Source organism: Talpa europaea, assembly GCF_964194135.1.
Source record: "Talpa europaea genome assembly, chromosome: 7".
Lineage (NCBI taxonomy): Eukaryota > Metazoa > Chordata > Mammalia > Eulipotyphla > Talpidae > Talpa > Talpa europaea.
Genome location: NC_140074.1, coordinates 92,760,052 through 92,786,983, shown reverse-complemented (window position 1 = coordinate 92,786,983; position 26,932 = coordinate 92,760,052). Strand labels below are relative to the sequence as shown.

The 26,932-nt window shown below is 36.7% G+C and overlaps 1 protein-coding gene across 4 annotated transcripts in view; it reads left to right on the top strand.

The window, feature by feature from the left end:
- Positions 1-5,710: 5,710 nt before the first annotated feature.
- The window catches only part of MYH10 (myosin heavy chain 10), a gene marked incomplete at both ends in the record, with an annotated part of 131,010 nt that continues 109,788 nt past the window's right edge, over positions 5,711-26,932 (top strand). For 2 of the 4 annotated variants that reach the window (XM_084238712.1, XM_084238711.1), the window contains 2 exons: positions 5,711-6,070; positions 21,281-21,437. In XM_084238712.1, the coding sequence (XP_084094838.1) occupies positions 5,726-6,070; positions 21,281-21,437 (502 nt within the window). The remainder of the gene's footprint in view (positions 6,071-21,280; positions 21,438-26,932) is intronic. The other 2 variants (XM_084238714.1, XM_084238713.1) reach the window with 1 other exon arrangement.

Genomic DNA, 26,932 nt, shown 5'->3' with positions numbered 1-26,932 from the left:
TAGGTGGAGGACGGGGAAGGCTGGGGCTCAGCACCGCGGTGGAAGCGCGCGGGGGGTGAGATTCTGAGGAGCCGGCCGCTAGCGTGGGGAGGGTCGGGCCCCGCTAGTGCTGGGGAAGGAAAGCAGGAGGGGGTGTCTTCTAATTTGCTCTGTGGACGCGGGGGCCGGGGCTGGACGCCCGGCGAGGCCTGGGCGGTTTAGGGGGCGAGGCGGGAAATGTGGCGGGGGCGCGCTGCAGCAGGGCGACCGGGGGGAGGGTCAGCCCTCGCCTGGGGATCTCTTTATTGTGTAAGTGTTCTGGAAATGGCCCGCCGCAGAGTCTTCCCCTAGCCTTTTGCACTTGGGGTCACACCCTGATCCCATAAAATCGCATGAGGTCGGAGGGAAGTGAAGCGGGGGAGTCTTGGCGTTTGCAGGGGCTTTGTGGGCCTATGGTGGGCGGATGCGGCCCAGGGACCCGGGAGGCCTCCAGCCTGGCCTGCCTCGGAACTAGGGCCTTAGGAAGGAGATTGGCGACTCGGCGGGTCTGAGTTCAGCTGGTGAGGTTTGGGTAAACGTGGCCTCTGCCCATGACCGTTATCTCTGTTTCTTAGGGCCTCTGCAGCTCCCTTCAAGATCACTGCGGTGGATGGAAGGAGGGGGGTGGGGTGGGGTGGGGTAGGATATAGGGTAGGGGAAAGCAGGCGGGGTAGATCCAGACTGCAAATGAAACAAAGACTGCTGTTTTCGCCGAATAATGTAATACTAAATATAATACTTTGGCTTAACTGAGATTTTGTTTTTTAACACTGAAACTGAAGGTTCTTTGAATCAGGTTTATTATTTTTGGTAGTCTGTCACGCTGCAAAAGTTTAATCTATTGTTTTATTTCTTTCATCAGTCTGCCTTTATTAATTATTCTTTTAGTCCCATGCTTTTGATGTTTAAGTATGCCCTGTCTGTCTCGGGTTCTGGAAAAGTGGCCATTTTATGCCTCTCCTTACTTGCATCTTAAATTCAGTTCTTCCTCGTCCTTATCTGGGGAAAGCATATGGTGGGATTGTGCGATACAGCGAGTGCTTTTGCAGCAAAGTGCTGTGACCCGAGAGCTTGGCTTTTTATTTGGGGTCCTTGGGGAAATCATTACAATGAGGACTGAGTGGATGGAAGGTGAGATGGAGGAAAATTTGAAGGGCATGTAGTGTGGTGAATATATGCCTCAGTGGTTATGGACTTTCCCATCATATATGAAGAATTTAATTTCTCAGTGTTGACTCCACATTTTAGAAATATTTAACATAGTATAAAGATGTTAACTGGAAAATGGTGGGGGTCATAAATAGTAATAGTGTCCTTTTGCAGTTGGTTTGTATTTGTACTTGTTTGGTTAAGCGGCATTTTGATAATTTAACAGACTTGCATTTGCATGTCCCAGTAATTTAAGTGACCACAATGGTCAATTTGTTATATAAATTGAGACAATTTTTTGTTTTAGTTTATCTGTCTTAGAGTGATGTGCTATCATGGTTAAGTTAGCCATCATTTTCGTTTGACTTTTTATATGCAAAATATTCTTTAAATGGAATTGTTTTTCTGTCTCAATACTTATAGTAGGTGCTAGGAGGCAGTTGAGAAGTTTTCTAGGTGGTATTTCATTATAAGTCAAAAATAATGTGGGAGACAGCTCCGGGGGTCTTTGTGCATCTCTAGGACAATGTAGGGGATGGGACTTTGGCTCTGTAGGAGGTTACTTCATACATGGATAAAATGACTTTATAATTAGGAAGTTATTTCAAATGATCCAAGAACCTTCAGATTATCTTTATGTCTGCTGCAAAGAAGTTCCCTTATTCCTTTTCTCCTAAGTATAGGTAGTTTTTCTATTAAAAAAAAACCTTTGTTTCAGATTGTGCTAGTGTGTTCACTGGCTGAGACTACACTCTTTAAGCCATAATTTGATAGGGCATTTATTTAGTAGAGAGGCACAATGTATAGTGTGCTACATACCTTTCAAAAGTTCACCCCTCTCCTTCCATGGCTGTAGCATGCTCTCTGAAGCTGAACTCTGGGTTTAATCCTACCTCTTGCCACATGCTTGCTGTGTGACTTTGGGCCAGTTACTGCCTTTTTCTGTACCTCAGGTTCCTCATCTGTAAAATGGAGCTATTAATAGTGCCTACCTCATAGCGCTCTTGCGAGGATTAAGAGTTGGTATATGAAAACTGCTTAGAATAGTGCCTGGCCATAAATTAGTGATATACAGCAACAGTATTTGCTATTTTTAAAATTGTTGTATTATTCTTTCCACAAGGCAAAGCATTTGGGAGTGGTTCCCTGTTAAATACCAGTATTATCAAGATTGGGTACCAAATACACAATGGAATGAAAAAAAAAATACAGCATATTTGGCAGTTGCAAGTGAAGACTTAAGATGAACAAAACATCTTCACTGACCTAATGAACTCTATCTACTAAACAGCAGTCTGAGGACCTACTACCTGCTAAGTCCTCTGGCTCAATGCAGGGGCTGGCAAGAAGAATGCCAGAGAGCAGTACAAACGGTTAGGAGAAAAGGATTAAATTGCTAGGTTGACCTGAAAAGAACTCTGAAAGGGTGGCATTTGGGTCAGGATTTAAAGGAAGTGGTAGGTTTTTGGTTGTGGAGAAGTTGAAGCTCACTATGAAGATAGCAATTTTTCATATAATATTCATCAGTAGATACAGAGTCCCTCATTTTCGTTGAAGGAAATTCTGGAAAAGTAAAAATACTTGGTAATCCTACCCCCCAAGTGAATATTTGTTCCTTCTTTTAAAAAAATGTGTTTATGTAAATTTACCTCCACAAAATCAGAAGCATTTTGTGATTAGTTTTTTTGTGTAGCGTTGATTTTTTCTTAAAACATTTCTCCACCTAGAGAAACTACTGATAAAATTAAAATGTTCAGTTTGATAAAATGATTTTAAATATATTGACTTTTAAAAAAGAGATCTTTAGACATGTCCTGTTATTCTAACTTATAGTCACCCACTAAATTTGAGTGTATGATTACCTGCTCAGTGTAAAATTAAAGAAATGTGTGCATGACTGGCAGTAAGACAGTTTGCACAGTGCTGTGTGGTCCATTCAGTTTATACCTAGTAAGAATAAGAATAACTTGTTATATTTTGTTATAGTTAGTTATTTTCTCTGTTAAGAGTCTGCCTTTCCTAGAGGTGGAATATTCATCCTTTTGTCTTTCCCCAAGTTTATCTAAGACAATTCCCACTCCAGAACCATGCCCCTGTTCTTAGCAATGTGTGGTATAGAAATTGTAAAGGCAGAAAACTTGTTAATAGTCTTATTAGAGCAGTTCCTAGAGATTTGTACTGTTTTTCGGAATGTAGTAGCACACTAATCTTTTCTGTAAGAAGGCAGATGAAAGTTTATTTGTAGTTTTATTTGTAGAAGTTTTATTTGTAGAAGTCTTAATGTTTTATATTTTTGTGATTTGTTCATTTTATTTTGTGATTTGTTTTATCCAATCCATGGAATCCTTAAAATTGCACCTTCTTTAGATCAGGTTATGAGCCAGTCTAGAACATTAGTTTTCCAACCTTTTTTCCTACCCCAACATGTCTGTTAGTAACAGCTACTTACCATGGCAGCCAGACAGCTATCAAACAGTGGTTCTCAAAGTGTGGTCCCAGGAACAGCAGCATCCAGAACTTGTTAGTAATACAAATTGTTGGATGCCCCCCAAACCTACCAAATCAGAAACTCTGGGGAGGGACCAGAGTTTTTATGGGATATTTTTATAAGCTTTTTAGGTGCTGCTGATCTACTTGCCAAAGTTTGAGAGCCACTGGATAGAGCATTGGTGTTTCTGGTGCATTACTTGTAACAAATACTTCTGAAGATTCGTAGCTATTTGATTCTAGCAAATTCTTATTAGGGTTGAAAGGGTTCCTATCTGTACCCACTATCAGTGATTAATCTTTTAGGACACAGATAAATCCCTTTAAGAATTTGAAAAATGTTGTGTGTTCTCCTTAGAAAAGCACACACATATATACATGCTAAGTGTATCGCATTTTTGTACTATTGCAGTGATTTTATGGAACTTGAAATTTGTCTGTGGACCTGAGGTTAACCTCTTAACTTTGGACTGCCTTATGATTAACCTTGCAACCTTCTATCCTTTGTCTAAAAAGAATCCACAACATTTTGTGGAGAGGGAGAATTTGAAAGGATTTGATAGAGCAGTAATAGGTACTCATTTTGCTTCTTGCGTTGATTTGGGTGAAGTTATAGAAACCATGCTCATGAAATTGATTATAACTTGGAAATTTGGAATAATAATGTGTTTAATGACTCCAAAAAGATATTGTTAGGCAGGACTGATGAGTCATATCAGAAAAGTGAGTGATGAATGTTAAGTTTGCCGTTTGATCCAGAAAGTCAATTGTACAATTATAGGAGGAAAGATAACTTAGAACAACATGTATGGAGCTTTGTAAGTCACCTTAAGTCAACAGCTCATTATAAGCCAATAGTAAATGAGTGCTAAATAAATCAGTTAGGTCTTGAGATAAAGTAATTGTAAAAATCACAGAAATAGTGCTTTCCTCAGTGTGGCGTAGGTGTTAATGGTTCCTTTTACTTCTGCTCTGGTCAGACCATATCTGGAATATGTTTGCTTCTAGGTCTCATACTTTAAGGGTACATAAGCACATTGGAGTCTGTTTAGAGGTGAGCAATCAGGGTAGTGTAATGAGTCTTGATGAATGAAGGAATGCTGACGAGGAGACAAAGGGAGTAGGAGCAGCTGCAGAAATGGGAGTGGGGTCTAAATAACTATCATCACAGACTTGAAAGGCTATCCTGTGAAGCCAACTTACACTTGTCCTCTGTGGCCTCTTGATTTCATTGAGACCACATGGGCCATAGGGAAACTGCAGGGGATGTTTGTAAGGAAGACCTTTGAGTTTGTTGTCTGAAGGAAGACATTTTAGACCTCATGCTTTACTGTTCTGGTGATCATGATGTGTTTTTGTAGCTATATCCTGGTCGTAACACTCAATTCCGGTATCACTCCCATAGACCTTTTGTTAGGAATCTTTGTTTTCTTTTTTTTTATTTTCCTTTCCCTTCTTTACTCCCTGTTTAATTTGTGGTGAGGGTGAAAGAGGAGATGAAGAGAAAAAGCAGTTGAACTGGAACTTTGCTTGTTTTTCAGCCCTCCGTAACAGAGGGCATGTCTTGAGTGGTCTTCAGATAACTGGAGTCATAATTGCGGTCATCCCTGAAATTTAACTTGGAAGGCTCTGTTGATATGGCCGTGAAGAAAACTACCCCAGCTCCTTAATTCCAAGTTCATGCTTTTTGTTGACAAAAGCTTTTCTTCAAAGTTTCTTTTTTTTAAAAAAAGATTTATTTATTTATGCATACAAGAACTGGGGTACAGGCCAGAGATGGGGGGTGGAAGGGGATTCACCAGAGACAGAGTGGGGAGCAGAACAGGCGGAGCTACTAAAATACACTGTTGAGGGGAGCAGCAGGCAAGACAGGAGAGGTCTGCTGCGCCATGTGGGTCACCTCCCTGGCCAGGGATCGAACTTGCGCTGCAGTGGCTGCGGATAAACCAGGGAGGCCCCTACTTCAAAGTTTCTTAAGAAACAAAATTGTGAATCATTTAATATTTTTAAATATCTGATTTTGTACTCTTCTATTCTTAGAGGCAATTGCTCTTGGATCCTTCTGTTTACAATGGCACAGAGAACTGGACTTGAAGATCCAGAGAGGTACCTCTTTGTGGACAGGGCTGTCATCTACAACCCTGCCACTCAGGCTGATTGGACGGCTAAGAAGCTAGTGTGGATTCCATCAGAACGCCATGGTTTTGAGGCAGCTAGTATCAAAGAAGAGAGAGGAGATGAAGTTATGGTGGAGTTGGCAGAGAATGGAAAGAAAGCAATGGTCAACAAAGATGATATTCAGAAGATGAACCCACCTAAGTTTTCCAAGGTGGAGGATATGGCAGAATTGACGTGCTTGAATGAAGCTTCTGTTTTACATAATCTGAAGGATCGTTATTATTCAGGACTTATCTATGTAAGTATCTCTACATTATCATGTGAAATGGTGACTGGGAATTAATGTAAGTTTACACACTGTCATAATCAAATATGCATGGAATACTCACACTCTCTGTTTAATATTGCCATTTCTATTATCTCTTACCCAAGTCTTGCTTTGTTTTAAATCTTAACACATCATTTTAAATAATTCAGTCTACAATTAAATTGATATTAAAATGGTATTTGAAGACTTTTGTAATGGTGCTCTGGTGCATAAGATGGAGGAAGTTCAAGGAAAATAATACAATAATAAGAGTCCCATTAGGAATAGGATACAGATGGCAAATTGTTTGGAAATCCAGTGTATCTGCAGTAGTGGAGAGCCTGCAACCTGTGAGGTTTCATTGAAAAGTAAGAACACAATCACTGAGTACAGGGAAGTGGGAAAGGTAAATACTGAGATTTTTTAAGAGGAAACAATTCAGGGTGAGATTGAAGCTGGGGTTGTCTTGTGGTTAGCAGTTGACACATATGTTGGCGTCCTTGACAGTGCTGCTGACCATATAGACGTTGTGAGAATAGTAAAGGATAAAATAGAGAGGAAAAAAAAAAAATAGAGAGGAAAATGCAAGCCAGATACTGAAGACTCTAGAATGACACACTAAGTTGAAGGAATGGTAATGATTTAAAGACGGCTGTATGGATAGAATGTAAAGTTAGAATGAAGAGAAGTAGCAAGAAAAGTTGACATTGTAATGATCTGAATTTGGGAAAGACTGGTTAAATTTTGTCTAAGGGGTGCACTACTGAAGCTGATGTATAATTTTTTTAAAGATTTATTTATTTATACAAGAACTGGGGTACAGGCCAGATGCGTGGGAGGGTGAGCGGATTCACCAGAGACAGAGCTGGGAACAGAACAGAAATACACTGCTGAGGGGAGCAGTGGGCGTGACAGGAGAGGTCTGCCACAACATGTGGGACCCTCACCCGCAGGCCGGGATTGAACTGGTGCTGCAGAGGCTGCGTACAGCTTCACAGGGCTGCGCTCAACCACCTGCGCCACCAGGGGAGGCCCTGATGTATAATTTAAAACTTCGGCAAATCAGAACTAGTTTTCCCACAGAAATTAGTTTTCTTATCAAATACCTGCTGAATACCCAGTGTGTTCTAGGTGCTGAAGAGAGGTGTTGGACAGGGCAGGTGTCTGCCTTTACAATCTATCCTATAAGGAAATGAACAAGGCTAAGGGATAGATAGAGTTGATGGAAAAACTTTCCAAAGTGCATCAGGTTAGGGCTCTTTGAGAAGGTAGCTTTTTTGCTGAATCTGACTGATAGGAGGGACCTGGCCATGGGAAAATCCAAGAAAGGAATAATCATTCATGACCTCTGACAGAGTAGTTTCCATAAAACCAAGTCTCTCATTTTCTTGTCTCTGTGGAGTAGAATGTGAATAAGAGTATGTAGCACTGGGGAGGTGGCTTGAGGAGAATGGAAAAGAGGAGAAGCCAAGGATAAGAAAGCCGTTGAAGAGCCACATTGAGTATCCTGCTGAGAGTGAATAATAGAATACTTAAGACAACACATTTTTGTCTGGCTGGGTGGTTTTGCCAGATTGTGGGCTAGCCCCCTCGGACTGGGAAGGATGTAGAATCTGTTTACTGGTATATCTCCTGTCCTAGTATAGCTCCTGTCTCTTCATGAAACAAGTTGAAGTGGTCTGAAGAGAGGGTAATGGAAGCAAAGGAGAAAATTAGAAAATAGCAGTTTGTGGTCAGGTGGTAATGTTGACATCTAAGATTTGAGAGGTGAATCAATTTTTGGATGAGGCCTGGTGCAGAGAATTGTGAAAGGCTGGAAATGTGATGCAGAACCAAAAGCATGGAGAATTTGAATGAGAGGGAAGCCAGGCTCTTTTTCTGCCAGCGACTTCCCCCTCATTCCCACGCTGCTCCTTATAAGTTGTTGCAAGTAGGAGAAAGAGGGTAATAGAAAGGGAAAGACATGGTGTGTAATGGATAGGGAAGAAAGAGAAGATAGTGTATTTTCATTTGTGACTATCTTACTGGGTTGGGTTCTTTTTGTTTTGTTTGTTTGTTTGTTTGTTTTAAAGATTTATTTATTTATTTATACAAGCACTGGGTACAGTCAGAGGTGGGAGGGTGAGAGAACTCACCAAAGGCAGAGTGGAGAGTAGAACAGGCAGAGTGACAAAAGTACACTGCTGAGGGGAGCAGCGGGCGGCAGGAGACCTCTGTGCGCTGCAGAGGCTGCGGGCAGCTTCGCAGCCCAGCGCTCTACCGCTGTGCCACCAGGGAGGCCCCTGTTTGTTTGTTTTTTGGTTTTGTTTTTTTCCAATTCATCTGAGGGACAACCTGAGTGAATTTTTGAGTTTTTTCTTCAAACCATGGCCTCCTTGGTCTTCATAGAAGGGGAATCCGTATTATTCTCAAAGTATTAAGGTCACAGCAAAATTGAGGGCTTGGGAGGATCATATCTTCATTAGTGGGATAGAGAAAGGGGTTCCTGCCTAAGGGTTCAAGTTGGAGCACTTGACTCTAAATAAATCCATTTAAGAGAATGGGGCTGCAGACACAATAAATGTGTACTGGGCTTTGTAATTAGGTGCAGTGATGCAGAAGTTGTAATAACTCCAGTAGGGGTTTTTGGAACATATTTTTATTAATAAAATATATTTCCATTTAAATTAGCTAGGCTACTAATAGGTTTGGTTATTTCTTTATATTTTCTTTGGATTTAATCTCCCCAGCATCCAACTTCTCATCCTCTTTCCTAATAAAACCATATAAAATCACAAATGTCCATAAATGTTTTAGCTGTTTTACTATGTAGTATTTTTATTACTGAGTTCTAAATATTTTCTGATTCTTAGCATGGTTTCTTTAAACTATAAGCCATTTAAAAGTATGTTTTTAAAATTTCTAAATGTTAGTTTTAAAGTTACCCTTTTATTAATTTTAAAATAATTGTAGTCAAAGAATATAGTCAGTAATATCATTCCTCATTTTATTTTGTACATTGTCAGTTTTTGTGATTGTTCCATGTGTATTTGTAAAGAACATACATTCATTAATTCATTGTTAGGTATACGGCGTTATAGAGGTGGACATTAGACTAAGATTTTTAATGGTGTTTAAATCTTCTATAGCATTACTCATTTTTGCTTAGTCTATCAGTTATTGAGAAGTATCTTAATATCCATCATGTTTTTTACCAACTAAGTAGGCATCCATAGAAAGGACAGTTGAGTTTTGCCTATTTATGAATTTTTATGTGAATGAATCTTATATACAGTCTTTTGTGTCTGATCTTTTGCTCAGCACTACATTTTTTTTTTTATTTTTTTTTTAAATTTTTTTTTTTTATAGAGACATGTTTTATTTATTTATTTATTTGTTTATACATGTACAGTCAGAAGCGCGGGAGGGTGAGAGAATTCACCAGAGCCAGAGCAGGGAGCAGAGCAGGCAGAAGGACCGAAGTACACTGCTGAGGGGAGCAGCGGGCGGCAGGAGAGGTCTGCTCGCCATGTGGGACCCTCCTCCGGTGGCCGGGGAGCAACCGGGGATCGAACCGGCATGGCAGAGGCCGCGGGCAGCTTCGCAACCCAGCGCTCAACCGCTGCGCCACCGGGGAAGCCCCTGCTCAGCACTACATTTTTAAGATTAATCAAATTGCTTTGTGTTGGTGTAATTTAGTAGTTCTAAGACCCCTAGAGTTTCCCTAAAACCCTTTCAGGGCATCTACAAAATCAGACTATTTCATGATTATACAGTGATGTTATATGCTCTTTTCGCTGTTGATATTGTTATTGATGGTGCAAAAGTAGTGGTGGGGAAGATGGCTGAAACCTTAGCATGAATACAGGTAGGGACTGCAAATTATACATTAGTAGTCATTTCAACTCAGTTTCATCAAGAAAACCCTTGATAAAGCTGGAAGAATGTTGATTTTATTAAATCTCAACCCTGAGTATGTATTTTTATTTACTATTCTGTGTGATGAAATGGTAAGTACGCATAAATCGTCTGCTGCGTCTTGAACTATAATAGTTGCCTTGCGGAAAGCATGCAATTATAGATCACCATTTGTATTTGATAGAATTACTATAGATAAACAACTCTGGTTGTTTACACTGGAGTGTTTGGCAGAAATTTCCTTGAGAATGAACAAATGAGTCTTTAACTTCAAATAAAACATCTGACCACATTTGTTGCCAGCGATAAGATTTTGAGTTTTCACATGAAAATTAGAATTTTGGGAAACTTATATGCTACCACCATGAATTTGATAGCTTGTCATTACTTAAAAACCTTTCTGCTGAGATAGATGGTGATAATAAATGTGACATTTTTTCTAATGTCCAATAGTAAAATGTCACCATTTGGAAGACTTGTATAATTCAGTGAACTAATGTTTTCCAAATTATGTGCACATGATGTTTATAAAAATCAGGCATGGGTGAAAGTTTCATTCAACTGTGAACAGTGATGAATATAGTAGTGTATGAAAAGTTCATTAATAGGGTTTTGGACACTTTGTTACAATTTTAAAGAAATTATTACTTGTTGAGTTTTGGTGTAGTACAAAGAGGAGTCTCTACAGTACTTTAAAAGACTTAACTACCCTCCCTTTCCCAACAAAATAGATGTGCTTATTATCTTCATGTTTCAACCAAAACAACATCACAACAGATTGAATGCAAAATAGGTATGAAAATTGAACTGTTTCCTTTTAAGCCATAGGATAAAAGATTTGTAAAAATATAAAAAAGTACTTACTCTTTTCATTTGTTTTGGAAAATTGTAAGAAATGTTATACTAACATGTAATTGTTATTTTAAAATGAATAATTGCACATTTAAGCTCAGTTTATATGTGCATATATATATAATTTTATATATACATATATAAAACAAAAGGTCTTTAATAATTTCTAAGTGTGAAAGGGTCCTGAAATAAAAAAGTTTGAATATGTTATTCATTTTTGTTGGAATGTAATGTTTCATTGTGAGATTTTGAACCAATATGTTTATCTACCCAACTGTTTCTAGATAGTAGTTTTTTTCCAATTTGGGACCATGATGTACATTGCTTCAGTGAACAGCCTTAGACATGTACCTGGTAGACATAAAAATGCCTTTCTAAAAGGGTATAATGAGGAGTAGAAATCCTGAGTGATAGGATATGCCTATGTTAACTTATATCTTCAACTTTTCCGGATAATGCATGTTTAGTCGGAATCTAGCAGGAAACAGGAGACCCTCAAACTGGGTATTTTGAGTTTAAAAGGGGGATGATTTTTCAAACAAGTGAGTAGAGTTTAGGAAAAATCAGTAACAACAAAAAATGCAGAATCAGGTAGTGTCATGACACTAGGGTAGTCTAAAACCCTTGATACATCTTGATCTTTAAAGGAACAACAGAAAAGCAATTATCCCAGCTGTGGGGGAGGGTAGCTGTGTGGCAAAGACTTAGGGGTTTGCTTACAACCCATGACAGTTGACAGGGAGGAGTTTTCAGTATTTTTGTACAGTATTTTATCTTTTAGCTCATCGGTATATACCCTTTCATTTAGTTCTTAATTTTTCTCAGTGTTTTATGATTTTCCTTGTAGAGGCTGTGTACATCTTTTGTTAGATTTATTTGAAGGGATTTTATTATTTTTGTATGCTATTTGAATGGCTTTAATTATTTTCTCATCACCATTTTGTAGACATACGCTATGTTCTTTTACAATTAGTTTTGTATATTGATTTTAATATCAGTGACTTACTAAGTCTATCGATTATAGTAGTTTAGCTGAAGATTTCTTTTGCATTTTCTATGAACATTGTGAATAATGACGTTTTAGTTTTTCTTTGCCAGTTCTTATACATTTCTTTACTAGCTGTATTTCAGTCTAGGACCTTCAGTTAATGTTTGTTGAATAGAAATGGTGATTGGAGGCATCTTTGTATCACTTCTGATCTCAGATGGAACACTTTAGCATTTCACCATTAGAAATGATATTTGCTATAGTTTGAATTTTGAATATTTTTGTCAGATTAAGGGATGGCCTTCTGTTTTTGTTTTTATCCTAAGTAGATATCTGTAGATTCCTAGATTCTGCTTGTGAACATTTTTGTTTAGGATTTTTACATCTGTAGTCAGAAATGAGATCAACTTAAAACTTTTCCTTTCTTAAAATGTCCTTATCATATTTTGCTATCAGGATTTTGCTGGGCTTTAATACAATAATTTGGTGAACATTTCATCTTTGTGTGTTCTCTGGAAGAATTTAGATAGGATTGATGTCATTTCTTTTAAAAACTACAATATGATTTTCTTTGGGAAAGTTTTTCCTTTAATAGATATAGAACTTTTCAAAGTTTTATTTTCTTCTGTTTTGATAATTGTGGCTTTCTAGGAATTGCCTATTTCACCTAAATTTTTCATAAAAGTTGTTGATAATACCCTCTTATTTTCTATAGGGTTTTAGTGATGTTCTTTTACTTCTGATGCTAATAATCACTACTACTTTTATTTATTTATTTATTTATTTATTTAATTTTATTTTTTAATAAATTTTATTGTTATATTCCCCATACAATTGCAGCCCCCCCATTCTGACCCCAATCCCTCCCCTCCCACCCCCGCCCACTACTACTTTTAAAAAGTCAACAGAGTTTTAACAATTTTATTAATCTTTTCAAAGAATAGACAGACCTTTGACTTTGTTAATCCTCTTTTTTTCTATCTACTCATCTAATTACCTATTTGTCTGTATTTCACCCATTTGTTTTGTTTCTCTTTTCTACTAGAGGATTTAATTTGTCCTCTAATAGTCTTTTTTTTTAAAAGAACATATTTGGTATTTTAATTTTATACAAATTTAAATATTTAAGATAAAAATAAAAGGAAAATATAGACAAAATATACCAAACCTTAAGTAAGCAGAGAACATTTTGTAAATTGTTATAGGGAAAACTGAAATTTTCAATATGAATCAATTAATTAACAATTTTGACATGCCTATTCAGTATCATTGCATAACTCATATATATGCCATGGAGGAATGTCAAGATGTTGGAAAAAATAGAACTCGAGTATTTTAAAAAAAATTTTTTTTTTGTTTTTGCATAGAAGAACTGGGGTGTAGGCCACAGGTGTGGGGAGTGAGAAGATTCACCAGAGACAGAGTGGGGAGCAGACCAAGCAGATTTACTAAAATAAACTGTGAGAGAGGAGAGGTCTGCTGTGCCATATGTGGGTTAGCTCCTTACAGGGATCAAACTTAGGCGGATCGTGGTGATAGCCCTGAGACTTAACCACTAGACCACTAGGGAGGCCCAGAACTCTTGAGTATTTAAGAAGGTATTGTGACCTTGATTAAATAAATCCTTGATTCAGAAGGCACTTTGTAACTTTCTGTCTTCACAGCCAAAGTCATGATCATCATCACTGTAAATTTATTTGTACCATGTACAAAAAATAATTTCTAGTATTATACAAAAAAACCTTATTTTTAGGCATTTTCTTTCTGTTCATTTAAAAATAAATGAACATCAGTACAAATATTTTGTTTATTTTAATGAAACTGGTACAATGTCCATTTAAACTCATAGGCAAAGTACAAATAAAAAAAAGCACTGTTCTGTTGAACATATTTTTACACGCATAACTGCTAATGAAAATTAAAACTTTTCTGGGACAAAATCGAGATAATTCTAAAATGTTTTCTCTTCAGTAAGCCATGTTTGTCATTACTTTCACCATAGCTGTCTTTTTTTTACTGTCTGTGGCAGTATGAACTTTATGTTTCTTGAGATGTCATTTTCACTTTGAAGTGAACTTTGCTGCTATCCTATCCAATAACTTTGAGTTTAATGTATTCTGCTTTCTTTTTATTCCTCAATACCTTAACCGAAGGTTTGGCTTTCTGTTTAGATATAGTGCTCTTGCCTTAACCCGAGTACTCTGCACAGCAGTGGCCTCAAGGAGTTAGAATCTCTCTCCAGGGTTTAGATCCACCTCTCTTATTCACAGACTTGTCCTCTAATTCTTGAGCTGTATAAAGTGAACAATGAACTTTTCCAGTTATCTTCTAATATGTGTTTTAAAGGCTTTTAAATTTCAGTCTAAGAAAATACACTTTCGCTGTCTTCTACAAGTTTTAATTTGTTGTGTTTAATTATCATTCTGTTGAAAATAACCAGGAAGTCTGTGTTTTGACACAAAGGGTTTTTAGAAGTAAGTTGCTTAATTCCCAAACAGAAGGGGACTTCCAAGTTGATTTTTGTTATTTCTGACATAAGCCCTCTTTGGTCAAGCTTACCCTGAATGACTCAGTCCTTTGAAGTTTTGTTAGACTGTGTTATAGTCCATCTTCTGGCTAGTTTGGGTAAGAGGTCATTATGTGCTTTAAAAATGCATATATGGTGCGGTTCTTGGATGCAGTGTCCTAATTATTCAGTTTTTTATGTCCTTATGGTTTTTTATTTATCTGCTTGTTCTGTAAGTTACTGTTAAAATCGTTTTAGTTTTTATCATTTTTTGCTGTATACTTGTTGAAGCTATGTCATCATGTGGATACAAATTAGAGTTTGTGTATCTTTCTAATGAGTCATCATGAAATTGTCTTTGTTTTTAGTAATGTCTCTTCCAAAGTTTACTTTGCCTGATATTAGTATTAGCTTTCTTTCTTTTTTTTTTTTTTTGTTTTTAGTAATGTCTCTTCCAAAGTTTACTTTGCCTGATATTAGTATTAGCTTTCTTTCTTTTTTTTTTTTTTTTTTTTTTTTTTTTGCTTAAAAAAATAAAGTGCATAGTTCATTGTCTTCTAGGCTTTTAATCTCAGCTTTTCTGAGTCTTTTCTGAGTCTTTTCTGAGTCAAACTTAAGGTTTGTCTCTCATAAACAACCTATAATTGTTATTTTTGTCCTGTCTGACAACATTAATATTTTTAGTTTATATACATATGATGTTGTGACTGAAATTTTTCACTTTAAGTCAGCTGTTTGAATCATTACTCTTTCTTTGTCTTACCTGTTCTATGCTTATTTTCCTCCTTCCTTTATGCTTCCTTTTATTATTTGTCTTTTAAAATAATAGTTTGACTTGTTAGTTTATCTAATCTAACATGCATCCTTGACCTTTTGAACACTGATATAAACTGGAACTCTTGCCCTTTTTGGATAATGAAAGGCCCTCAGAACACTTGAACTCCATTTATTTCTCTCTCCCAAATTTAAGTAAGTCTTGCTGCTATTGTTTATGTATATTTACATGTATTTATAGCTCTACATTTAAAAACCCACAAGATATCTACTCACTTTTTAATGTAGTCGGTATCTTTTAGTTTTATCCATTTGCTTCGTGTTGCTTTTCATTTTTTTTCTACACCTCTTAACTTCCATCTTTCTTTTAGAGAGGATCTCTCTTTGACAGTGTTTTTATTTCTCCTTCATTTTGAAATTTCCACCCATTGGAATTAGAATTCAAAACTGAGTTATTTTCTTTCAGTCCCATGAAGATACCATTGCAATGTGTTCTGTCTTTCATCTTTTTTTGTTGAGAATTGAGCTTATAGCTTTATTGTTGTTCCTTTGGCAGTGGTCTATGTTTTCTTCCTAGTGGCTATTTCTAAAATCTTTGTCTTTGGTTTTAGTTTAACTCTGATGTGCTAAAGTAAGATTTTCTTTTATATATTCTGCTCGGAGTTTATAGAGTCTTTGAATCTATGGCTTGATGGTGCCATAGATGTTTGTGTTTTTTGAAAATCCATGGCCATTATCACTTCACATATTGCTTCTACTCATTCTCTTTTTTCCTTCTTACACTCAAATGCTTCATATATCAGACCTTTTCACCATATCCCTTCCATATTTTCATCTGTTCTTCTCCTATACTTCAGTCTGGATATTTGCTCCTAATTGAAATATCAAGGAACTAAGTCTTAATTCAGCTGTATCTAACTTGTCATTAAACACATCCATTGAATTCTTAATTTCAGATACTGTTTTTCAGTTTTAGAATTTTCATTTGCCTTTTCTTTTAATAGCTTTCAGTTCTCTGCCAGAATCTCCAACCATGCCTTTTAAGTTCTTGAACATATTATTACCCAAGATGATAGATAATAAAGTCAACAAAAATAGGGTCCCAGGAAATCCAGATATTACCTTGAATTTTAGTAACAACTTTTTGTCATATATTACCAGTTATTGTACATAACACATTGTGAGGTAATTTGAGGGTCTGGATGACATTAAACTCTTTCTAGAGTTTTGATTTGGGCAGGCGTTTAGGCTAAGGAGAACCAGCATATTATAGGTCTGTTAGTGATTGACATCCTTCGCAAGTTGTCTTCTTGCTGTTTGAGGGCTGATCTATTTCTGGTAAAATCTTAACAATTAGAGTGCAGCCATTGGGTCCTAACTGATCGCCTGGGTGTTTACCCTGCTCTTAGGTGGGTTGGAAATTTTAAGTTTTGTTCTCTTAGTCTTGCATGCTGTAAGCGTGGCTCAGCTTCTTGCTTGCTCAGCAAAAGATTTTGGAACTTGTAACTATAATCTGCCTAAAAATCTGTGTCATCAAATATTCCATCACTTTTCCTTATTGCTCATTAATATTTATTATAGTTGGTCTATTCAGTTCCAGATTCAGACAAAGGCAATATATTGTAATGGATTGCTATGTCTCTTCTTATATGTTTCCCCTCCTTTTTTAAAACTTGAAGAAACAAAGTCATTTGTTCTTTGGTTTTTCATATTCTAGACTTTGTTGTTTGCATTCCTTTGGTGCTTCTGGGTCTTTGGATCTAGAGGCTTGATCAGATTGGGAGTCAGGAGGCACATAATGCTAGGTTGTTTCTCACTTTAGGAAGCTGAGATTGATGTTGTCAGTGAGCCCGTAGTCAGGCAGTTTAGGTGTTGCTGGTCCCATTCATGTGTTAAGAGTGTCTTTGTCTGCAAAATGGTGATAAATTAATGCCACACACAGTCTTCAAGTTTATTTTTGATTATTGTTTTTAAAGACATTTGACCTTTCTTCTTCCAAAGGACCAATAATTATTAATTTTAAGTTTTCTTTGCTTTATCATCTGTCCTATGTATTTTTACTATTTTACCTTTGTTCTATTTTTTGAGCTCACTTATACTACATTCTGTTGCAATTTTAAATCTCTTACCTAATGTTTCTTTCAGCTTATTTTGTAGATAATTTCCGTTATTAATTTCTGTCTCTGTCTCTGGGTGATTCTCTTTTCCTCATTATATAGGATTTTTATTTTTTTTTTAAGTAACACTTGTGAATTTTATATAGGTGCAATATTTACAAATGGTGTGAATTATTCTTTTTTCTCTATCTTCCCTTTTGAGTGGTGGTCTGATTTCTTCTGAGAGCTATAGGTATGTGATGCTCCCAGTTCAGTCCCTGTTCCTAATAGGAGACTGTTGCATTGGTATCTGCATCTGTCTCCATTTCCTGTTTCTCTTATCCTTTCAGCCTATAAAAAAAATTATGTACATATCCTTGCATTCTTAAACTGAGTAAAGTTAAAACCTAGTAAAGTTTCTCAATACTACACAGGATATGTGAATGATCACATTCCTGGGTGTATAAAGCAGCATATAGCATATTTGAAAAATGGCAGGTTTTTCAGCACAAATCTTTTCATATGTCTCTCATCCCTCGAGCCATTGCAATTTTTCTCAAGGCTTTAGCACTCCAGGACTGCCAGCTGCTCTCCAGGCATCCTACAGAGCTCACCTATCACAATGAATCCCCTTTTAACATACCACATTCTCAGAATGCTAAAGGGTATTCATTATCTTCTCCCACAAATCAAATTATTTTTCCTGTCCGTCAGTAACTTTGCCAATCTCTAAAGCTTGAAAACCCTGGAGTCATCTTTAATTGCATCTTAAATGGTTTTTCTATATTCAGGGCTTCTGAGTACTAAGGAGTCTCCATCCAGCTTACCCATGACTCATCTCTTCTCCATTTGCATATTGCCTTTTCTTTCTTTTGGGCCCTGTAATTGTGCCAGATTTCCATTTCCTGCTTCTCACCTCTTGCCCCTTCAATCTATTTTCCATATAACTGCCAGACTTACACTTTTTAAAAAATGCTTCTTTCTTTTGATCACTCTTCTCTCCTGAACCTGTAATGTCTGATCACTCAGCGAGGACAGCAACTAAATTGTCCAGTTTGCCTTTCTAGGCTCTTATCTCTCTCTTTCCAGGGTACAGCTATTTTCAGCTAGACTGGTCATCTTGCTCCAGTCTTGGGTAAATCTTGCCACCAGGTTTTATGCTCATATTATTTTAATAGGAATTCCTTTATTCCTCTTTTGACTTAATGCTCTTTAAAAAAAATAGCATCAAAGCCATCTAGGTCTGAATCTTGTACCTAGTGTTGTAGGCACATGAGGGCCAGGACTCTTTAAGTGTCGGGGTTTGTTGCGTGCCCACTCCTAGGTACTATGTGTTCAGCTTCCTCTTTCTGGTTATGTGCTTCTCTCTTTTTAGTCTTTTAGGTTATGTCTTGTTTGTTTAGTGCATATTTATTGTCTTCATACCCAGGGTGTTTTTTTCTTGAAAGCATACTTTCTGCGTGTATATACAAATACTGAATGAAGTTTAATTTGAACACTAAGATCTCCAGAGAAAGTATTTTAGCAACATATACACTCCTGCCACATGCGTTGGAGAAGACAGAAGTGGTTAAGTATTGCTTCAATTATCCGTTATGTAGGAGCCCAATATTTGAGCTAATTTCTAGGTCATTAGAACTTTGCTTTTTAAGTACTTAAATTTAATATTTCCACCTAAACATTTATTACTGTCCCTCATTGGCAAGCACAGGATACTGATGATTATTTAACCTTGACTTATGATGACTTACTCATTTTTGTGAGATTTACTCACCTTTGTAATTCTTGTCCTCAGAAAAGTCCCTAACAAGTGGTAGATATACACGTGAGAATTATTTGATTAAACATATCATTGTTAGTGATCTGTTACTGTGTCATACATGCTATGCTATTATGTACGATATACATGCTATGTCATACACTTACAAAAGTGAAGTACAGAATGTATAGCCTCATTTTAGTCTATAATCTAACTGTTATGAAAAAAAAGGTATTATAAAAGTTCATCACGGTATAGAGTTATGATTTGTTAGCTTTCCTGTATTTAAGTTAAACTCAATAAAAAAGTAAAATACTAAGAAAGCCTCCTTAGTTTACTCATCCTAAATAAAATCTTTTTGTAGTTTCTTACTGCCTTTTTGTCATATGGGTGCCTGAAAGAGCCTGGACTAGTTAGCAGAGGAGACTTAGTTGGAAGAAAGTGCCAAGATGATGGTGTGGGAAACCCAAGAGTTAGCCAGATTTCTCAGAGGTGTGTGCTGTATGCATGAGAAAGCTCACAGTCTGAAGACTCAAGTGGTCAGCAAGGGAGGGGCAAGTAATTACTCAGCCTCTGGCAAACAGGGGCAGATGTCCATCTCGTCAGTTCAGAAGTAAGGAAGATAATCGGTGAGCTTAGGGCAGGAGCCTGCCTTTTGTCGTCTTCTGTATCTCTAATCTAGGCAGGAAGTACACCCTGCAAGGTAACTGAGCCTACAATTGTGAGTTAGGATATAAGGAGAACAACTAGAGAGGTGATTCTGATCACTTAATTTGCGCTAGCAGATTTTCATCCTCTTGTGGCACTGGTAACTGCTGTAGTCTCTAGAGTGCCTCCTGGTGGCAGTTGCCAAGGTTTTCAACCTTTACGAGCCCAGCAATTGGTTAGAATGCCCTTAGTGTTCCCCGCCCCCCCCAGAAGCAAGCCATGACCTGAGTACCATCAATCCTTAGCCTTTTTCAGTGTCCTCCTATCTTTAGATATGGTCTGCCCAAATTACCTTACATGAAAGGTTTGCTTCATCCTGAAACTGAGTGCCCTTCCCAAATGCTGTCAGTCCCTCAGAGGACCTGAACATCTGGTAGCAATCCTAACTGTGCTCTTGTTTATCCATAACTCCCAGAGTCAGGGCCTCCCCTGGTGGCGCAGCTGTTGAGCGCTGGGTTGCGAGGCTGCCTGCAGCCTCTGCAGTACTGGTTCAGTCCCCGGCCACCGGCGAGGGTCCCACAAAAAAAAAAAAAAAAAAAAACACTCCCGGAGTCAGTTTTGTAGATTTTTTTCAGAAACTGTTCTATATGAATTTTAAAAACCCCAAAATTAAAAGTGTTCATAGTCAAGTCTGAGTAATGATAACTGTACTGATCAAGAAATATTTGTATATTGCAGGTTAGTGACACCTAAGAATTATTTGGTACCCCTAAACGAGCTGTAGTTCATATGGGTTTGAGTTATATTTATAGCTATTTACTGTATTAGAAAATAAAACATTTAAAAATAGCCTATAACAATTTAACAAATTATCTTTGTGAGAATAAAACATTTTCCAAAATAAAATTAGAAGAATAAAAAGATTTACATGTTTGGGCCTCCCCTGGTGGCGTAGTGGTTGAGTGCTGGTCTTCGAAGCTGCCCGCAGCCTCTGCAGCACTAGTTTGATCCCCAGCCACCGGTGAGGGTCCCACATGGCACAACAGACCTCTCTTGCTGCACCTGCTGCTCCCCTCAGTAGTGTATTTCATCAGTCTGCCTGTTCTGTTCCCCGCTCTGGCTCTGGTGAATTCTCTCACCCTCCCGTGCTTCTGACTGTACCCAGTGCTTGTATAAATAAATAAGTAAATCTTAAAAAAAAAAAAAAAAGATTTACATGTTTGAGAATCTTTTTTGTAAAACTTTTTCAGATAATTGTGCATATTTTTCTTTGTACTCAAATTTGATATTTTCTTAAAGAACAGTTACAATGTGGAATCTGAAACTAAATTAATGAACTTTACATACCTTATGTACTCACGAGATAATGTGTGTGAAAAGGCATATAACATTATTTGAATCTTAGAGTAACCCTATGAAGTCTTGAAGCGTGTATTATTATTTCTATTTTGTAGATAAGGGAGTGGAATCTGGGGAAGGTATCATTTAATAAATAAACATTTGTGAGAGAACCATGTATGGTTTGGATTTGCCCATCATGGGCTAGATTTAATTTTAGGGATAAATTAATTATGCAAATGATGAAGGTCCTCCCGTTCAAATAAATATGTGGTTTCTTTCTATTGATAGGACTGTATCCGATATATGCATGTTTTAACACGATATTTTATTTTTATTCTAGACTTACTCTGGTCTCTTCTGTGTGGTCATAAATCCTTACAAGAATCTCCCAATTTACTCTGAGAATATCATTGAAATGTACAGAGGGAAGAAGCGTCACGAGATGCCTCCACACATCTATGCTATATCTGAGTCTGCCTATAGATGCATGCTTCAAGGTAACTAGAAATGTTAGATTCCTAAATACTCACACTTTCTTAAATATAATTTAGTGGTTTTTTAATGTCTTGATCTTTTCTACATAGAGCTTTATGCTTTTTTTTTAAATTAAGAAAGTATTGTTATAGAAAAATTAAGAATCTTACAATTAGAATGGGTAGTGTGGTCATTTTCCGTAGGAAACTGGTAGGTATGTGTTGCTTCTTAAATACTTTATGTTAACTTTATGTTAAAACTTTATCTTAAAAAGCTTTCATTTGTTGCATATGTTTGATCTTTACCACAAGCCAGATAATCAGAGCTCTGTTGCATTCGGTTTTAAAATCAACCAAGAGTCAGCAGGAGTAATAATAGAAAAGGTGCATGTTTCATTGGGGAAAGAAAGATTATAAAATATTTCTGATTTAAATGCAGGTAAAAGAAGATGATAAAAGATGAGCCAGTTTGGTTGATTTTGATTGGTTTCCTTTGGATTTATAATGAATTATAAATTTGAAGAGTTACTCATTTGAAGTATGGTTTTAGATACAATGGTTTCTGGAATGAAACATTGAATATACATCTAGATTCTAATGAGCCATGAAAAGAAGTGATATTTTGAAAAAGTTTACCAGAACTAAAGAAATACTTGAGTCTTCAGACTAAAAGGGGTACACTAAGTGCCACAGAGGAGTATTGAAAGGAGAGCCTGGGTATTCTTACATAGCTTGGTAGGTAAGGAAAAATTCAGATTATCCCCGGGAAAGGGAGTTCGTTGGCTCAGACTTCTCATTTGCAGAACTGTACATTAGGAAATGAATGCAGGAATGTAACCATGTGAAGAGACCTAAGTCTACCAATAAATAGCCTGTCTCTCCTTACCATATACTCATCTTTTTTTGCTCTTGACAAGAGCCTCATCATGACCTTGCACCACAGCTACCTTTCATTCAGCCGCATGTTGCAAACCCTGTTACCAGCCTTCTGTTGACCTGTATAGATGCACAGGAAAATTTTGCTATAACTATTGTTATAGCAATATAGGGACTACATGTTCCGCTACCATGAATATTTAAGATCTCAGATTCTACCATCTTCTTGGAGCCTTAGAATGAAGTCTTTATCTCCTTGGTCTGTCCTGTTTTTTTCCCCCAGTCATGTTTTCACTTAAGGAAAGCTTTAAGGAATGCTCTTTACATTTTGCCTTTGGTAACTACTGCTCTGGTGATAATGCAAATCTTCCTGTATTCAGTGTCTTTGTTGAATGTTTTCTTGTCCTCTGGGCATTAACTGAAACTTGGCTTTCTCCTGAGTATGGGGTTACACTGGGCCACCACTCAAATCCTATACATTATGATATGGGACCAGTGTCCTGACAGTCAGTGTATCTTCTAGACCATTATTCTTTATTCCTTGAAAAAACTGCATGTCTTCAACTTGCCCTCACCACTTTCAATAACTTTCTTTTGGGTTCCTTTCCTTACTCCTTGATAGACTCAGTCCCTGGCATATCATTTCCTCTCTGCCTCAACTTCTGCTGTATATAGCTTTATATTACTTTCTGATTCTTCATAAACAGTCCAGCTCCTTGATCTCTTAGATTCTTAATCTTTCTCTTTTCACTTAATGCCACCAACTCCTGTGATGACACAGTAGACTTTGCTATCTTCTTAAATTACCTTTTTCCCAAATACTATTTCAGTAATTCTATTGGCGTGTCCCACCATCTTTGTAATGCAATCCATAATTCTACAATATGTTCTTTGGGTAAAGCTGGGTAAAGCTCCAGTCCCTTAGTTCTGCCTTTTTTCTTTATGTGAACAACACCCCCTTAGCTTTCTCCTCATATATTATAGTTTAGATTTTGTGGTGAATTATTCTATAATCTGTCAGTGTCCTGACAGATCCTTTTCCCTTTGGTTTTATTTTGTTCTACTTGTTTGGAGAAATTCTCACCTTGGATAAACCAAGATATTTGTCTGTGTTCATGCATTTACTGGGTTGCTGATGCCTCTGGAATCCTGTTTACACAACTAAAGAGATTGACACTATATTGCTGTACTTTTATGACCTCGAGCCTATTTTCTACTGATAACACTTCTTGGTGTCCATAATGGCTATTTCAAGCCTCTGTACACTTCAGCTCTATGGGTCTCTCTCTCCATTTCTGCTCCCCAGATGATGGCTTTTTTCCTATTCCAGAGAAATTAGAAACCCCTTGAGGGATACACCCTAAACTTCTTGAACCAGATTTTCAAACCATACTCTCTTGTATCCACTCCTATCAGAAGAGTGGACATATATACCCAATTCCTTCACCTCTGATGTCCATCACTTCTCTTCCTGGAATCCTTAAGAAATCTGTTCTTGTTTGTGGTGCTATCTTCTATCTTTTTACAGGCTCCTAATATTAGAATTAAATATGCTAAATATTTGCCTATTACTTAAAAAAAGAAAGATCTCTTTCATATCTCTCTCTCCTTTCATAGCCATAATTTTGAAACAGAGTCTGAAGTTAGTGAATGGATGTGGTTGGTGGTAGGAACTTGTGGAATTGCTTCTTTTCTCAGGGAAATACCAAGCACATTTTAACTGAGAGTGATGAAGGAGAAAGAAAAATGTAAACCACAATTATGGAGGTGGCTTTGTAACATACCTCTCAGAATTTGACATAAGTTGAACAGGAGAGGGGGAAAAGAATATGAAGAATGTAATTAACACATGGGCCTCCCTGGTGGCGCAAGGGGTTAAGCACCACACTATGAAGCAATCCGTAGCCTCGGCAGTATGAGTTCGATTCCTGGCCAGCCAGGGAGCAACTCACATGGCACAGCAGACCTCTCCTGACTCACCTGCTGCTCCCCTAAGCAGTGTATTTCAGTCAGTCTACCTGTTTTGTTCCCCACTCTGTCTCTGGTGAATCCTCTCACCCCCCACACTTTGGGCTTGTGCCCCAGTTCTTATATGCATAAATGAATAAATCTTAAAAAAAAAGAAAGAAAGAAAAATTTCCAAAAGAAAACATCAGACAGCAGGCCCCAAATCAAAGCAACCAGGCCCTGAGTTAGAATCGCATTAATGGGTAATGTTCAGCCACGGGCCAAACATCACAGTCTTTCTGTCTGCCTGTGTAGGCTTTGCACTTGTCTGAGGGATAATGGTCCTGCTCCCAGGTCACATCCAGTCCAGGGTGCCCCCCACCACTGACAGACACCCTTTGGTAACTACTACTCTTTAAAAAAAAAGAATGTCATTAACACAATTTAGCAAGTGTAAATTGAAAAAATGCACATACAGTACTCACTACTGGCTACCAAATAGAAAGCACATTTACAAGCTTGTTTTTAAATTCTGTGCTAAGCCACCAAAAAAAATCTCAGATCAGGCTGCATTCTCAGGTAATAATGCACTGAGATAAGGCACTAATAAAAAGATTTCCAAGTAGGTTCATTTTTGTGGGAGTTAGTTTAATGAGTTTTTAATATTTTAGCTGTTAACCATCTATATTTTTTTTGGTAAAAGAAGAAATCAAAACTTCTATTACAGATTTTAAGAAATTAGCCAAAACAAAATATCACATATAAAAAATTTATAGATTGTGGCAAAAGTCATGTTAAGGAAGAACTCATAGCTACAAACATTTTTGTTAGTGATCTAAAATTTATAGACATTTAAGCCTTTTACTTAGCAAGGTGGATAAAAGACAACTGTTGGTAGTTTATTGAGCTGTCCATTCTCCCATGTGCTTTTCTGTGTTGATTTATCAATATAAAGATGTTCCTTAAAAATACAATAAATAAAATAAATGAACCAAGACGAGAGGGGAAAATGCACGAAGAAATTAATGGTTGGCCCAGCATTCATTCTCTCATAGAACTGTTAAGTAAAATTAAGAACTGGTTCCACGAAAAGACCATTAAAATAAACAAATATTTGGTAACTGTGACCATGTGAAGAGAACATCCAGAAATTATAAAGGTTCTGTGATGTCATAAAGGCAAAATTGACACAATAAGATGAAAAACTTTATTTGAATAATTTCTAGGAGTGAAATCAAAAAGATTGTTAGGTTTACTTTTATGTCTCAAAGACACATGGCCCAAATAATTTTAGAGGTGCAGTCAATCAATTATTAAGGACTAGACAAGTCCTATGTTATCTAACTGGTTTTAGACCATTAAATAATGCAGAATAATCTGTATAATATCAGGATAATAAATTGTCTATCTGAATGCTTACATTATTTTTTATTTTTTATTAAAGTAATATATGAAGCTAGTTTAAAAAAATACATAAAATAAAAGGAGATACCTATCTACCCTTGCCCATAAATCACATTTTATTGGTTTCTTATCTATGCATATATATATTTATAGATAATGAACTTATGATATTCTCTTTTTTACCTCTGGTATTATCTGTAGAATTGCTATTATGGAATAAACGTTTTTCATTCCCCTAAACACTCCCTTCATCTTCTTGATAAAAGTTATATCAATTTTTTGCATTTTAATATTCAGTATTTAAATTATTTGTCCTATGATTACATTTCCTTTCTTTTATGATTTTATGTTTTTCCCTGGTTTAGTAATTTTCTCATTTCGGGAAATAGGATAATTTCACAATTACTTACATTAATTTGCCTAGGCTTTTTTCAATGCAGTGAAATTTATCAAGTATTTTAAAGATATATCTCCTGGTATTCTCTGTTCTCCAGTCTGTACTTAGTGAGTGACCTTTAGACTTGCCTTTGCCTACATTCTGGAAATTCCTTTTGCTTTTTACTTTGTATTTCTTAAGTTATAGACCTCATATGCCATTGTTTTGGATAGAGAACAATCTCTAGTAGCTTCCTGAGAAACACTGGAAATAAGCCAATTATTTTATCAATAAGTAAGCAAAGGAAAGCTCATCCATATGCTAGAATACCAAACAACTATCTTGAAAAGTTTTTTGACATAGTGTGTGATAACCTAAGTATAATAAATATTTATGCTATGTCTCACTCTTGTTTTAAAATAGATTTGATGTACAGCAAATTTTGAATCTTTAAAAATGTAGGTTAAAGGACTTTTGGGGAAATTTTTTGAAACTGTGTTTCCTACGTTAGGAGAAATAAAGCAAGAAACCCCTAGCAAGGCTTTAAAATGTCAGAAAACATGTAACACCAAATATAGCAGTAAGCATAAATAAAATAGGGGTGCTTTTAACACCCCTATTAATAAAAGAGCCTTATTCAATAAAGTAGCAAAATAATAGCAGTATTCAGATGGGTAGATCACTCAGCCAAATTCATATAAAAGAAAGCACCAGTCTAAAAAGCACTTTTAAGTCTAAAGTGGACTTCGAAGCAAAAACAGTGACAGAGGACATTATTTTATATTAGGAAAAGGAATGCTTTGTAATGAATTATTATTGCCTTGTATCTATCTATTGAATTTTATAAGGTAGAAATACAAACAGGGGACTAACATTTTTTAACCTGAGAAGCTGGAAATTGTAGTGAAACTCTTGT